General features: G+C 53.0%; 1 protein-coding gene across 2 annotated transcripts in view; it reads right to left on the bottom strand.

Annotated features, from left to right (window-relative positions):
• The window catches only part of ELL (elongation factor for RNA polymerase II), a 70,064-nt gene that overhangs the window by 22,854 nt on the left and 31,183 nt on the right, over positions 1-16,027 (bottom strand). For both annotated transcript variants that reach the window (XM_063110523.1, XM_063110524.1), the window contains exon 2: positions 5,384-5,431. In XM_063110523.1, the coding sequence (XP_062966593.1) occupies positions 5,384-5,431 (48 nt within the window). The remainder of the gene's footprint in view (positions 1-5,383; positions 5,432-16,027) is intronic.

Genomic DNA, 16,027 nt, shown 5'->3' with positions numbered 1-16,027 from the left:
GGCCTGAGCACGGCAGGTTTGGGTGTGTCTGATGTCAGCCCGTCAGTTACTGCGGGGTGGGAGAGGTTGTGGGAAGTTGCCATAAACCTAAGCATGTGGCTGCAGTCACAGATGCACAGAGCCTGGAGCAGATCATGGTTCATCCCAGGTGGTTCCCAGCATCCAGAGGGACCAAAGCCCGCAGCCCTTCTCACTGACCTGCCCCACAGCCACAGGGGGCATTGCTTTGGCTGCAGGTCAGGCCCCTGCCAAAGCCCTTAATCTCTCCCTTTGAAAGAGATTAAGCAGGGTAGCTGCCCTCCCTGACCCCTGCGGGGCCTCCTCTGCAGTGGAGAGGAGGAGGGTCTTGAAGAGACAAATCTAGTCCTTGGGGGCGGGGAATGGTGGAGGACAAGCCTGGACATTCAGCTCACTTGAAACAGGACAAACCACCCTGTGATGACCCTGTGTCCACACGCATGCAGGGCCCGAACGTTGACTGCCCGGCTCTCTCTCTGGCCAGTGGTTTAGGTAACATTTGTTTTCTTTGTTATTTTGCTTCTCAGTGAGCTCTCAGAATGAAACATATCCTTTGTAAAGACAGCTACTACCGGGTGGCAGAGCAGAACGTCCAGTAGTGGAGCAGCCTGTCCCCCAGCGGGACCCTCACATCCTCCACCCCAACCAATGGCACCTCCCAACGTCCCTTCTGAGAGCATCTGACACGCATGCGGACACTCAGAAGAGCCAAGAGCCAGACCCACTCGGGCTCCTGTGCTGCTCAGCCATGCCATCCAATGGCTTCCGACTCCAAAACTCCCATTTTAGTCATTTTTTTAGATTGTTTCCAAGCAGTCCCTGTTACAAACAACATAGCAACAACCATCCTTGTGGCTAAGTATTTGTGTATATCACTAATTACTCCCAAAGAGTCAATTCCCAAACACTCAGACACCGAAGCCTGTTGATAAATGTGGCCAAATCTTCTAGGAACTGCCCTTCAGGTCCCACCATGGCAAACAGGAGTCTCTGCACCTGGAACAGCCCTGGACACCAACCGCTACTTTTCTTTCTTTTTTTATCAGCTGCACCAATATGCATGCTTCCCAAGTATTACAGAACCTCTCTTTGTAGGACTCCCGACTCTGGGAAGACATTCAAGCTGTGTAGGCTATGACTACACCAGAGGCTGCAAACTGAACTGCCACCAGGCAGAAGACATATGTTAGTGAACAGGCTGGGCAAGGACTATGATGAATTGAAGATCTACGTTCCACCTAAAGCAGGCCCTGATACTCGACCCCTGCCTGTTGCAGAGTGTACGTCCAAGTTTGCCAGATGTTCAATTTTTTTCCCCCAAAGAAGTCAAGAAGTTATAATTTTTTAAATGAAAATCTCTTGATTTTTTTTTTTTTTTTTTTTTTTTTTTTTTTTAATGTTGACTGGTAAGTGAAATCTTAAACCTTGACTTGGTGTTGTCAGCACCACCCTCTCTCAGGTGAGCTAACTGGTCATCCCTATATGGGGATCCGAACCCGTGGCCTTGGTGTTATCAGCACACTTTCCCGAGTGAGCCACGGGCCAGCCCATCTTGATTTTTAAAAATTAGCAACTAATCAACTTGAAAATAATGATAATAATACTAACAACACTGTGCTGAACAAGCAAAACATGACTACAGACCACATGTAAAACCTTTGGCCTGAACATACAAATTTGTTTGTAAAATTTAGTTTTAATTTAGCAAGTGGTTATTTTGAAAATCATCAGTCAGATTCAATCCAGCAACTACATCATAACTAAGTTCCAAGTAATTCAAACCAAACTGACCAGACTTAGGCTTTAAAAATATCTTTTCTAAAAAGTCATGGAAATACAGACAAGTGAAACACATCCAGGGATTTCAAAACCAGAAAGACAATTTGCCTTCTAAATGAACAAAGGTGTAACTGAAATGGGATTTATATATATATTCATGTACTTCCCCCAGACTTCTATACTAGCTCATAACATTTTATGATACACGAATAATTTCTCCTCACTCTGTTTTCTGTAACTTTCTGGTCTGAGAGAACCTCTACAATAACAGCAACAACCTGCCGCACCTCCAACCCTTCAGGTGAAGTCCGCACAGCAAAGCTGTGCCCCCTCCTCACTCCTCAGGAACACGCGGGCCAGGCTGCAGCAGACACAGTGCAGGGCTGAGAGTCAGTCATCGAGGGCCAGTGGGAAGGCCACGCCAGGCCATGGGGTCTGGACTCTGTGCCCAGGGCAGAGGGCAGCCACAGTGGGCATGAAGAAAAGGCACTCCAGCAAAACCAACTGCAAGGAAAAGCAGGGCTGCATCCCCAGTGGTGACATGGCAGCCTGGGCACCAAGACATCTAGACATGGTGGCACCTTCCTCAGCTCGAGCTTGGCAGGAGACCTGAGAGGAAGAAGCTTCCTCAGAAGACAATGGTTCTGTGATGGTCACAGTAGGGTCACACAGAGGTTAGTTCTGCAAGTGCAAGACCTGAGGGTGACCCTGTTGCGAGTGCAAGACCTGAGGGGGACCCTGTTACGACAGCTTGGTCAACACAGCCACTCACGTCTGAGCTCCTATTACTTCCTCTTGCTCTCAAAAGTGGCCTGGTTTGGATCATATGTTCAATGGTCACACTGATTTCTGAGCCTCGGTGTTTCCTACTGTTAAAGAGCACAGTCCTGCTGACCCCACTTGGTAATTCTGAGCATCGAGAATAACGTGTTCTGAAAGGCAAGGACAGCCCCATCTGGTCCTCTAAGCCCCAAGGACAGAGGCAGTGTCCACCTGGTGGAGCAAGACCTATGAGCACTGATGTGAGGCTGGCCAGGACGTGACAAGTGAAAACAGAATGGACAGCATGGTCTCATTTCTACAAACGGCTCTAACAACAATTAACAACATCATTCATGAGAAGCCCCAGAGTGTGTGATTCCATTAATATGAAATGTCCAGAACAGGCCAACCCAGAGACTGACAGCAGACTGGTGGTTGCCAGGGGCCAGGGAAGGAGGGTGGGGAGTGACTGCTGACAGAGACAGGGTTTCTTTTTGGAGGTGAGGAAAATGTTTTGTAACTGGACAGTGATGCCAGCTACACAATTCTGTGAATATGCTAAAACCCGCCACATTGTGTAACTTACATAGGTGAATTCTATGGTATTTGAATTACACCTCAATAAGCTGTTTAAAAAGAATTAACACCACCCTAACTCCCACCCCTCTGCCACCTCCCCGCCTCATGATTCTTCCCTGTGGCGGCAGGACTGGCCTCCCTGGCTTCCCAAGCCCCTGAAGTCCTGCTGCGGGCATGGACCCCAGACACCACCTGTAGATCACCAGGCCCTGCCAAGACAGTACACAGGGTCTTGGCTGGAGTTACAACCCACTCTCCATCTTCCAGAGGAAATCGAGGCACACAGAGGCAGTTCTAGCCCCGGGTGCAGTGCCTGTGGCCTTGGCCAAGTCAGAACACGCTGCTGCCCCAAGAAGCACGTGCAGAATGAGGGCGCCCTCATCCCCAGGGCACCCCACAGCCTCAGGTGGGCCTGTGAAGACCTCGCCTCAGGGAAAAGCAGGATGTGAGACACAGACCCTATGGGTGCTAGGTGCTGTAGCAGAGGAATGTGGGGTCTGTGCCCACCCCACCAGCTCCCAGCACCTGCCTCCCATCTTGGGAGCATCCCCTGGGTGTCCCTCCAGCCCTGAACCCCAGGAAGGTGGACAGCAGGAGACTGGAAGATGTTGAGTGACAGATCTGTAAATGAACACACCTCCAGGGAGTGCCCTGTGGAGATCACAGGACATTACATCCCACAGAGCCCCGTGAGGGCTTTTTCGTGGCCAGCCGGCAGCATGGCCCAGTATGGCAGGACCAAGGGCTCCAGAGCAAACACCTCACTAATTAAACTGAAGCCGTTGTTTCACACCACGAGGCTGAGCAGGGGGTTCCTGTCACCAGCTCATGGTCTGCCCAGATCCCCAGGTGGCCCCAGCTTTCTCTCACTCTCCCAGCACCACTGTGCACCCTTGCGTTCCTAGGCTGGAGATGGTCCTTGGACACGCATGCTAAGGTGGGTGGGGTTTCCTCGCTGCTTAGGACAGATGGGTCAGGCAGCTATTCAGAGCACAGTGTGATCATGGGACACCAGAGGGCACTGTGGGGCCGGTCTGGTAGTAAATCCAGATGAGACCAGACCAGCCCCGCCCCCGACACTGAAGTCTGACCCCTGGGAGAATGTCCCAGGGAAAAGTAAAGGGGAGACATCACTTGGATGGGGCTGGTGGAGTGGGAGTGCCACAGGTCAACTGGCCAGGCTGCAGCTCCCTGGGGTTTGTGATCCCATCACACCCCAGTCTAGTTGTGCGTGCAGGTATTCTGTCCATGTGGTTACCACCACAAGCAGTTGACTTTAAGTAAGTAAAGGAGACAACCCTCAATGGCCACATCCAATCTGCTGAAGGTCTTAAGAGGGAAACTGAGGGTTCCCTGAGGGGGAAGCAGCTCCGCCTAGAGACCATCTGTCGCCAGCCTGCCCTGGGGACTGCAGACTGGCCAGCCTACAGTCATGTGAGCCCATTCCTCGTGGTGGGTCTCTTCACAGCTGTACACGACATACAGACACACACTCCCCAGAGACTCCTCTCTCTGCAGCACCCTGGACAGCATCTGGAAACCCACTCACATCCATGTCCCTCAGCCCTTCCTGTGCTGTGAGAGCAGAAGCTGACTTAGGTACAATGTGGAACTCTTCACATAAAAAACCAAAAAGCAGACTAGCAATACAGACTAAAAGAAAAACCACACTGCTCCAGGTGTGTTTGGTGGGTACTGATGGGAGACAGGGAGTCCCAAGACCTAGGGGATGAGGGTGGTGAACAACTCACATGTTTCTTTCGTTACTGATTTTTCTACAATGTGGTCATTTTTTAAAAACCTTTCAGAAAAAATGGGGGTGTTAAATAAGTTTCTATAACCCCCCTCCCCCACTACCCCAAACCAGACAAACGCCCATGGTCCTGGAGTCCACTAACAGACAGAGGATCTCAGAGACCAGGTGAGAAAGGTGACCAGGGTTCTAGGAGCCAGGTGTGCACTCGCTGCAGGAAGGGGCACCCTGAGGGGCCGCTGAGAGAGTAGAGCCGCCCTCCACGCCCGACGGCCTTTTGTACGCTCCAAGGGTTGGGCTAGGTATGGACCTGGCCCTGGGACAAGACAGGGGGCATCCAGAGACAGGTAGACCTCAGCTGGGACAGGGCAGCCTGGCAGGCCCAGGGCCTGGCCTCCACAGAGCCTGCTTGCTGTGCCCAGCAGGTCAGGACAGGCCCAAGCCCACAGTGGTTCCACGATGCCAAATATGATCAAGACAAAAAAGACTCACCCCTTGGCTTCCTTGAAATCGGATTGATGGTCTCAGCGAAACAGAATCCTACAAAAAAAAAAAAGAGAGAGAGAAAACGTCAATACAGACACCTGGAAACCCGAAGACTTAATTCCCAGTTATATAAGAAGCAGGATGGAGACAGCATTTTCAGGAGAAGCAAGAGAAAAATGCACACATGTCTGAAAATTACAGGCAAGGTTCACTGGAGCAGGGATTTGAAGGATTGGTAAGAGATCCTTGGATGGACACAGGGCTGGGCCACATGAGAACCAAGAGTGGTGCCTCTAGACACAAGCAATGGGCAGCCCTGATGGGAGACACTGGCATCAGGCCTGGGACTTGGGTTGGGAAGATGCACCATGTCCTCAGGAGCCACTGCTGGCCTGTAAGTCCCATCGGGAGGGAAGGGCAGGGCTCAGCATGCCTGTGGCCCCACAGCCCTGCTGGGACATAGCAAGGGCAGGACAGGCTGATGCTGAATCACGAATTCCGAGGCCTCCCCTCTTTGTTCTCACATCCCTGTTGGTCCCCGTGAAACCATCAACCCAGGCTAAGTGTCTCACAAACACCCCGTTCAAACAGAATTGGGCATGGGGGTGCATCGCCCTCTGCAGTGGGAAGCAGAGGGGCTGGCGGGGAGCAGGGAAGCCCTGGCAGGATGGAGCCCAAAGCTTGCCCAGCTCCCACATCACACTCCAGAGCAGTTTGTCACTGTGCTTGGGGCAGTGGAGTTCCCAAAGAAAAAATATTCTAAAAAGTTCAAAATAAATACTGAAGCTTCAGCTATTCAGATATCAGTCTCTGGCACATTTTAGAAAGAACGAGGACCCAGAAGGAGGACTGTACTTTCTTCTCTCCTATCCCTGGCCATCAGTATGCACCTCCAGTGATCCTGACACCACACTCAGCATGGTTCTGGTTTGTGACCACGACCCTCACCCCCAAATCTGCTCTTGCGCCTGCCCATCCCTGTTACCCCCTTCAGGGTCCACCACTATTTCCTCTGAGACACTCACTCCCAGGCCCCACTCCGGCCCCCCCCCACCTCTACTGGGCTCTCCCACTCTGGCCACCCCACGGCTCTTCCCAGAGGCAAAGCACTGCTTGCATGTGGAGTGGCTACCTGTCCATCCCCTGCCCACCGCAGACCTGGGGGATGTGGAGTAGCTCCACACACACGTAGAGAACGAACCCAGAGTTACAAGTGGGACGAGAACAGAGACGACACCCTGAGTCAGCCCTGTGGAGCCTCTTGGACCCTTTCCAGGACCTTGCCTGGAGCCCGCACGCTCAGCCCTGACCTTCATAACGGGAGAGCTCTCCAACTGCCTGGGACATGCAGGCGCTACAGAAGGACGAGAACTGGAGTAAAGTACTTGTTAGCTGAGTATGACCAGGGGTGTCAGGACAGGACACGAGAGGTAGCTGGCTTCGTGGTGACAGCTCTACCACAGCCCTGACCCATGGGTCCACTTAGCTAGCGTGAGCCATGAAGCTATACGCATGCAACAACAACATGCACAGCGCATGGGTTGGGAGGCACAGAGGGCCCCTCCTCTGCATACCAGGAGCCCCCTCCTCTGCTGAGACGCTGCTGTCTGGAGCAGACCTGAGGGATGGCACCCCAGCATGCTAATGCCACATGCTAGGACATACCCCACAGGATCTGATGCCCCACTATTCCAAAGCACGCCACCCTCACATCCAGGCCAGCAGATGCAGGTCCTTTCCACAGTAAACGTGATTCACAGCACAAATTACTGCCAACCATGACACAAGAATGGCCAGAAAGCCATACCCTTGTCCTGTTCTGGGACTGGGAAATGGCCAGTGGGAAAGGCACAAGGAAAAGGCACAAGGGCCACTGGGCTGCCAAGACAAGAGCAAGGCCCCTCCAGGGCAGCTCAGAAAGGGCTGACCTCATCCCACGAACCATGACGAACCACCACCTGGGCTGCTATTCAGAAAGGGAGGTGCAGTGCCAGTGAAGGACCTTGACCTGACTGGCCCTTAGGGATGCAGGATTTAAGTGACCTTTGCTTGGAATTCAGTTAAATACAGACATGAAAAAGAAGACCTGCAGGTGACCAATAAATGCATAAGAAAACACTAGGTGCCATGACTCATCAGGGAGATGCCAACTGCACTCCAACGAGATGCCCCATGCCTGCAGGAACAGCTGAACAGAGGCTGACAGCAGTAAGCATTGGCAAGGACACGGAGGACCTGGAACCCTCACCCACTGCTGGGGGAAGGGACAAGGTGCAGCTGCTGTGGAAGGGTTAAACAGAGGGTGACATACACCCAGCAGTTCCGCTCCCAGGTATGTACTCTGGGTATATATGCTTCTATGTGAAGATTTACACCTCAACATTCACAGCAGAATCACAGCACCCAAGAAGCACAACAACCCAAGTGCTGGTCAACTGGTGTACAGAATCTGCCTGACAAAAAAACAGCACAAACTACTGACATACACAATATGGATGAACTTCAAACCTGCCAGCAAGGGAAAGCAGTCTGACATACAATGCACAGATTGTATGATCCATTTATAAAGTGCTACAGGTGAACAGTGTCCCCCAAAGGTCATGTGCTAACCCCACAGTAACAGTGTTGAGAGTGGGAAATCCTATCATGGTAACTGAAAGGCTGTACAGACCATGCCCTTGTGAATGGGTTGATTCATTCATGGAGTAGTAAGTTGATGGTTTAATGGGGGTAACGGGCATGGTTCTGGTGGATTTATAAGGACAGCGAATGGGCAAGTGGGTAGGTGAGCTCTTGCTCAATCCACTTGCAATGTGACACCCTGCATTGCTCTGGAGAGTCACCACCAAAGGAGGCCCTCACAAGGTATGCTCCCTGGATCGTGGGCTTCCCAGCCTCAGAAACTACAAGAAATAGATTTTATTTCTTTATAAATCACCCAGTTTCAGGTATGCTGTTGTAAGCAACAGAAACAGACTAACACAGTAAGTTTCCAGAAAGGGCAAACTAAAGAGACAAAGCAGATCAGCATGTGCCGGTTGAGAGCGGGAAGAGGCTGCAAATGGGCTCAAGGGTGAACCAGTAAAACTCACTGTGACTGTACATTTAAAATGAGCAGGTGTCGTGGGATGCAAGCAACACCTCTGTACCGCTGAGCTGCCCTGGGGCTCACAGAGGGTCTCTCTTGGATGATGTGGGGGGCTCTAGGGCAATATCCTCTGGATACACGCAGCAAGTTCTTGAACAGACAGGGGAGAGAGTCCTGTCCGTTAACAACTTTTCATGCATGAGTGACATGACGCGGTAAAAGGGAACCAGTGGAAGACACCAGAACCACACAGAGCAAAGGAAACGCAAAGGTGGGCGTCGTGGCACCCATCCTCGCAGGCCCAGGGAGTATCAAGGCCAGGAAGGAAGGGTGCTCCCGGCAGAGGGCACAGCAGGTGAAAAGCCTGGAGCAGGGACTCGGGACACCACAGCAGCAGAGAGCAGGCTCTATGCATGGCACCCACTCCAGCACTGTGTCTACTGCCCATACGTGGTGAGGCCTCTATGTGTGCAGCCATGCTCCAGGGATGGTGGCTGTGACAATGGAAATGACAGTAGAGCAGGTTAAGGTGATGAGGGACAGGAACCAGGAAGGGCGCACCTCCTTTACCCCCAGGAACCATGCCAGGGTGGCCCTAGTTATGTAGGGCTACTGATGACAACACTGCCATCCAGTGAAGCATTTAACCATGATCTGGAAGCAGCTGACTGTCAAGTGTGTTATCTGGAAGACTCTTTTCTTCTGAAGTCACTCATTCCCCAAGGGTATGGAGAATGAGACTTTACACATTGTAGAAGTCGGCTGAGAGGCGTAAGCACCCAGCCCTTCTCCGTGATGCCAGGAGGGCTGGCCTCAAGTGCCTGTCCCTATGCGACATAGCTGTCGTCACAGAGCTGGGCTCCCAGCCACATGGGTTTACACGGTGTCTCCTCCCTCCAGACCAGGCCCTTGTCAACAACAGAGTGATTCATTCACATTGTCAACACCCGCACGCCACCTGTCTATCCATTAACAAAAACAGCACCAAAACCAACGCCCACCTAAGTTGCACCACCCCTGGGCTGGCTAGTGGACAGGGGATCCATTCATAAGACATTAGAAAAAGGAAGAGCAAGGGCTGGCCGGTTAGCTCAATTAGTCAGAGCCTGGTGTTATAACACCAACATCAAGGGTTTGGATCCCCATAATACCAGCCAGCTGACAAAAACAAAAAAGAAAGAGGAGGGGCAACCCTCCGTGTCCTGAAATGCACTTACCACTATAGCCATACCATAATGGCATTTGGCCTGTGCATACAACAGCTGGTGACCAGCTAGATGAACCACTGTCAGGGAGCAGGTGTGAAGAAGGATGGCACATCTGCTGGTACTGGAGTGGCCACCATGGGCAGGTGGTCTGGTTATTGCGGCGGCAGCTGCTGGGGTGGCTGTGGCTCTCACCTGTCAGCAACTCCACCCAGGGCAGGCAGCCTTGACCCTTTGTGTACACTTTTCTACACAGGGGACCTGTGAGCAAGCTGCCCGCCCTCCTCGGGGGGCTGAGGAGTCTCTAATGTCGGAGTGCCTGCACACTGGCACATGCACATCCCATCTATCACACACCCCCAGCTCAGAGGCCAGCAACATTTTAACAAAATGCTATAAAATCAAGGTCCTCACAAGGAGGTTTCTAAAGAGTTCTGAAAAAATAAATAAATAAATAAATAAATAAATAAATAAAAAGGAAAAAAAAATAAAATAAAATAAAAAATAAAGAGTTCTGAAATGTACTAAAGCCAAGTACTTGTGTGTCTCCAACATCCAAAGTGACTGTCAGGTGCCTGTTGTTTTGTTATGTTTGGGGTTGGGGTATACTCAAAATGAGGATCTATTTTTAGATCAAAGGTTTTTATTCTCCTACACAAAGCCTCTCAGGCAGTTACGTGAAGCAAATACATTTAATTTGAGTGACTCACAGCACATCTACCTATCACCTCTAAGAACCTACTGGAATGAAGTCTTTCCCTCTGAGTCAGGGCTGGAGTGGGGAAGACAGGCTGAGGCAGACCCCACTAGAAACCCCGCCAGCCCAGTTGGTCATAGTTAGGCCTCACATTGATGTGGCTCCTCTCAGTACCTGGTGACACAGCCCAGCTTCCACCTTCTGGCACACAATAAGGAGGCAAGACCACCTGGGCTTCTTCCTGCTCCAATCAGCAAGCCGAGGGCAGACACCGATGGAGACCCCACTGGGGGGTCAAGGTGTGTCCACTGGGTACACACGGAACATGAGCCGCAGCAAAAGCCTTCACCTGACCCTCAAAGGCTCGGAGCAGGGCAGACCGTGTGACATCCAGGCCCCCCACCCACTCCCAGCTAACGAGTGGCCAACAGGCACTGGGTGGCGTGCAGAAGCAGCCCAGGGCTTGGGGTCTGCCCGTAGTGGCAGCACTGCAGGCCGGGAAGCACAGGAAAGCCTGTTGGGCGGACACTGGCTGCTCCTGAAGACTATGGAGAAATACAGGCAACCCAGCCTTCAGGTCCCCAGCCAGCAACTTCCAAATTCCTGTGGGCAGCATGCACTGAAAGCAGATGATCCCGGGACCCCCTGAGGAACAGCAGACGCCTGCACTTCCCCTAACTGAGCAGCCTCTGTGACTGGTGAGGGCTCTGGACCCAGCGGCACCCTGAAGGGGACACAGAGCACCCGGGATGCATCAGTGGGCCATGTGCCAAGAGCTGCCTGTTAGGCCAGTCATTGCCAAACTCCACCAAGAACCTCAAGTTTCAGAGGGTGGAGTGGCTCACGCAAATACGCAGGGTTGGAACTCAACCCTGCCTTCCACCTCCACGCGCAGCCAACGGTCCCAAGAGGACATGGCTGGGTCTGCTACGTTCAGCACTGGTGCCTGGCACAGGATGGGCTCAGGACATGTTTGCTGGACATATGGAAGGGCAGATGGACAGACGGCTGGACAAAAAGCCATCTCCTTGAATGCTGTTGACTGCACAAGCAGACACCCACTGTCAGGGCTGTGAGCTGGGACCAGATGTGCCCCCTGCTGGTGACACTAGAGCACTGGACAAATAAATCCAGCAATGGTTTCCAACAGTGGATGTCGGCAGCATGGGCCTGAGAGAAGGGAAACCACTTGGGGGAGCCCCTGACCATATGACTCACTCCTGAAGAAATCTTCTGGACCATGGGCTGGGAGGGCAACCCAGGGTTGGGGAGGCAGATGGGAGCTGGAGGAGGCCAAAGAGGCTGGGACATGCAGACAGAGGCTCTCGGAAGAAGGGGTAGCTCAGAGGGATGTCTCCCAGGGCATGCACAGGGCTCCAAGTGGCTGTTCAGGGAGGGGTGGCTCAGGCTCAGGGGACACTGCACAAGGCGGGGTCCAGAGCCCTTGGGAATGTGAGCTGGGAGATGCCATATGTGGCCAGCCCAGGGCAGCCCCTTCTGCCCTGCAGGCACTCAGCAGAGGAGCTAACCTGGCCCTCGAGGAAAGGGTTCTCTCAATCTCCTTACTAAAGAAGCTTAGAAACAACTGCATGGGACCAGCTGATCCATCACTAACCAAACACCAGCCAGAAGCCAGAACAAAAGCCCAACATGCTTCAAGAAAGACAAAGAAATCCAGCATGCAACACCATGAAATTCACAGCATCCGGCATCCAAAACCAGAAACCTGCAGACACGGAAGCAGCAGGAAAACGTCACCCCTAAGCTGGAGAACAATCAGTTGAAAGAAACAGACCCAGAAAGGACAGAGACAACAGGATTAACAGACGAGGTCTTTAAAATAATAAAATTTGAAATGCCCAAGGGCTTAAAGGAAAACCTGAACTTATGAAAAGAGAACTAAGAGGTATCGGGAGAGCCGCACAGAACTTCTCGAGCTGAGCAGTATCTGGAGTGAGAAATTCAGTGGGGGTATTAACAGTAGACAATGCAGAAGAAAAGGTCAATGACCCTGACAACAAAGCTGCAGGAACTACCCCAAACACATCCCAGAAAGTCTAAAGGAAAATGAACACAGCCTCAGTGAGCTGTCTGGACACCTAAGGGTCCACCACACTCGGAACCAGAATCCCGAGGGTAGGTGGGAAATTGGAAGAAATAACGGCTGAAAATTCCCACATGTGATGAACACTGTAAATCCATGGATCCAAGAAGCTTCGCCAGCAGCAGCAGGAAAACAGAGCTCTGGGGCGGTGTATCCTAAGCAAATCAGCCAGCGGCTGACAACACCCCACAAACTGAGGAGACGAGACCCTCGGGGCCACTGGTCAGAAACAAGCCCGGAGATCATGGTAGGACATCTCTCAACTGCTGAGAAATGGCCAGCTAGCTCAGCTGGTGAGAGCGAGATGCTGGTACACCAAGGTATGAGGGTTTGGACCCCCATACAGGCCAGCCACCCCCTTCCCCCAAACATAGGACAGGAAGTAAAATTCTCAGCGAAAAACACTGCCAGCCTAGAACTGCACGTGGTGAAAAAAGAAGGTGAAATAGTTATTCAGACAGACAAACGCTGAGAGGATCTGTTAGCAGCAGACCCACACTGCAAGGGAGGTTCTAGAAGTTCCATGGGAGCAGGTAGAATGACACCAGATGGACACACAGGTTTGCACAAGGATGGAGCACACTGGGCACGGTAGCCGTGGCCGTGTTACGTTTCTGTAGACCGTGACCGTTGAGGGCATAAACAAATATGGTGAAGTTCAGGTTCTAGACGTGGAGCGCTGGTGGACAGCGATGAGAGCACAGGGCCGGAAGGCTGGGCCCAACCACAGGAAGAAGCCCCGGCTGAGGCACCCCGACTAGCGAACAGAGGGCAATGCCAGCTCAGGCTTCCCCCAGCCCCACGGACCCCCTGGAGGTGGGTGTTTCCCAAGCAAGCGGCCACAGCCACAGGTGCCTTTACAGTAGGGCCCCCCAGCCTGGCCCAGGGCCCAGCAGTCAGGACGCTCTAGCAGCACTAGGGTTCACATGCCCTTTTAGCTGGCTGCTCCCTCCAGGGGCCAACAGATCAGGGTGTTGAGGCCCACCACCTATTGGGGGAGCCACACTACTCTGTTACCTTGTCTACACAGCAGGACAGAGGGTCTGAAGGTGTTACAGGTGACAACAAACACTGTTTCCCTGTCCCCGCAGCAGCTTTGGGTTTGCTCCCAAGATGCATTTAGTCAGTCACCAGATAACAACATCATATAACACCCCCGACCCAGGACATGGCACTGCCTGTCTCCACACCTGGTGACACCTGGCATCTGGGTGGGCCATGCATCAGGCTGCCTCACCTGTCCAGTCTCTGCAGACCCTCTGAAGGGTCGTGTCACCCCCACTGCAGGGTCAGAGGGGACACCTCCCCCGGGCCCCCACAGCTAGACTGACGTAGGCAACAGAGCCATTGAGGCAGGGACCAGGCTGTGAGGAGGCTGAGACCTGACTGGGCTTCAGAATCTGCTCCATGTCCACCCAGCCCCTTGCAGAGGATGGGCCTCGATGCAGCAACACCCACGCCCTGCAGTCATTGGGCCTGGGCACCCACTGGGGCCGCCAAGCACTGACTGGGCGACCCCTTCAGACAGCTCCCCTCAGTGAAGAGACCTGTGTAACTAAAGATGCTGATGCCTTTTGGAAAAAGTGGGTGAGGGCACAGGGTGACGATGGCACCAGGGTGCAGGCTGCCATGTGGGAGGAGGTGAGACCCGGCTGCTGAGACGGGGAGAGGGCAGGAGGAACCTTGCAGATGGCTGAAAGCCCCGATCCTCTCCCCATGGGGAAGAGCACTTGTCAGGGTGAAGCAACAGGAAGCAGCTTACGAAACCCACCCGGTCCCCCGCCAGTTACAGGAAGTGCGGTGGGTGAAGCATAGGGTTACACCAACAGTTTCTAGCGCAGTGATTCTGCCCCAGGGGATGCTGGCCCTGTCTGGAGACATCTGTGGTCATCACCACTGGGGGAGGAGTTGCTCCTGGCATCTGGTGGGTGGGGCCAGGAACGCTGCTCAACACCCTACAGTGCACAGGACGCCCCACCATGGAGAATGATCAGCCCTAAATGTCAGCAGTGCCATCTGAGAAGCTCTGGCCAGCCCTGCCATGGGGAAATGACCATCAGAGCAGAATGCAGGAAATTCTAGGGGAAATTCTAGGAGTCCTGGTTCCTTCCACAGATAAACAGTATGAGGGGAAAGGATGGAGTGTGATAAGTTGCCAGGGGCTTGAGATGAGTTTGGTCCCGGACTCAACCTGGCCTCTGTGGAGACACTGAGGACACAGCCGGGCAAAGGTGCACAGGGGCTGGGCCACGACACCATCACCAAGCTCACTGGGTTAGATGTGCAGCCTGCACCGAGGTTATGTTTAAAAAAACCGAGTCCTTGTCTGCTGACATTAAACATTGCCACTGGAAAAGTCATGGGTGAAATGAAAAGATATCTGGGATTGATTTATAAATGTTCCAGGGCTGACCAGTTAGCTGAGTTGGTCAGAGTGTGGTGTTATAACACAAAGGTCAAGGGTTCAGATCCCCCTACTGGCCAGCCGCCAAAAAAGTTAAAAAATGCTCTAGCAAAAACAAAAAACGGGGAGGGGTGACAGGGAAAAAAAGATGAGAGGCATGGACTAGTCCTGATGCCCGCCACTGGCCTGAGGGACAATGAGGCTAGAGGTGGCAGTGCCGAGGGGAGCAGCACGCATGTGGGGGCCCGCCACCCCACATGACGCAGAGGCACCTACAGGAAACGATGGACAGAAGGCAGGTGTTCCTTCTTAAAGAGGCTCTTGCTGGCTCTACAAAGCATCGGCGTCAGCACACACACGATGACTGTACAGGGCTGGGTCACACTTCCAAGTGGCATATGAGCCAGCAGAGGGGAGGTTAAGTCCTGGGCAGAGCCCTGGCCAGCAACCTCCTGGCAGCAGGTCCCCCACTTCCAGTAAAGCGCAGAGGATTGGGAAACGCCTTTCAGGAATCCTCCCCGCGACTTCCTGGCAGGCTTCGGTGGGGATGCTGAGGCCATGTAGAGAGTGTAGACAGTGACTGTGAATGGGGTGGGCCAGGCTGGGAAACTGGACAGACACACCGTGGACTTCACTGAGGTTCCACCAGGGGAGCCACGTCACATGAGCAGGTCACGGCAGAGTGTTTGGCAGGCTGCGGATGACACCAAGAGCAGGAAAAGGGGCTACAAGCAGCCACCAGCCAGATGTAAATCAGGACCTGCACCATGGCCGGTACAGAGAAATTTTCATCTAAATTCACAGAGATGCACAAAAAGCTCATGGGAAAAGGCTTTCCACAAACCTTAAAGTCTATGAAAACAATGCAGATCGCCCAAAACCATGGCTTTGGCTCCTGGCCACGAACGCTGTTTCACTTCAGCCGGGAAGCAGACGCAGCTGACACTGGATGGCTACCTTCCTTTGTGCTGGGTTGCCCACATGCCCGCTTGCAGCCCGGTCCTCCCCTCACCCCCAGCGCCCCACAGTCTTGGATGTGTGTGCTGTCCCTGTTGGTCTGTCTTTTCCAAAAGGTCATATTCATGGACTCACGCTGAGTTTCCCATGGCCTGACCTTGCCACCTGCCATCTACATGCAGCAGGCCCAAGCCA

The sequence above is a fragment of the Cynocephalus volans genome, chromosome 10 (assembly GCF_027409185.1).
Source record: "Cynocephalus volans isolate mCynVol1 chromosome 10, mCynVol1.pri, whole genome shotgun sequence".
NCBI classification, from domain to species: domain Eukaryota; kingdom Metazoa; phylum Chordata; class Mammalia; order Dermoptera; family Cynocephalidae; genus Cynocephalus; species Cynocephalus volans.
The sequence above is the reverse complement of the archived record's forward strand: the minus strand, read 5'-3'. Positions and strand labels throughout refer to the sequence as shown.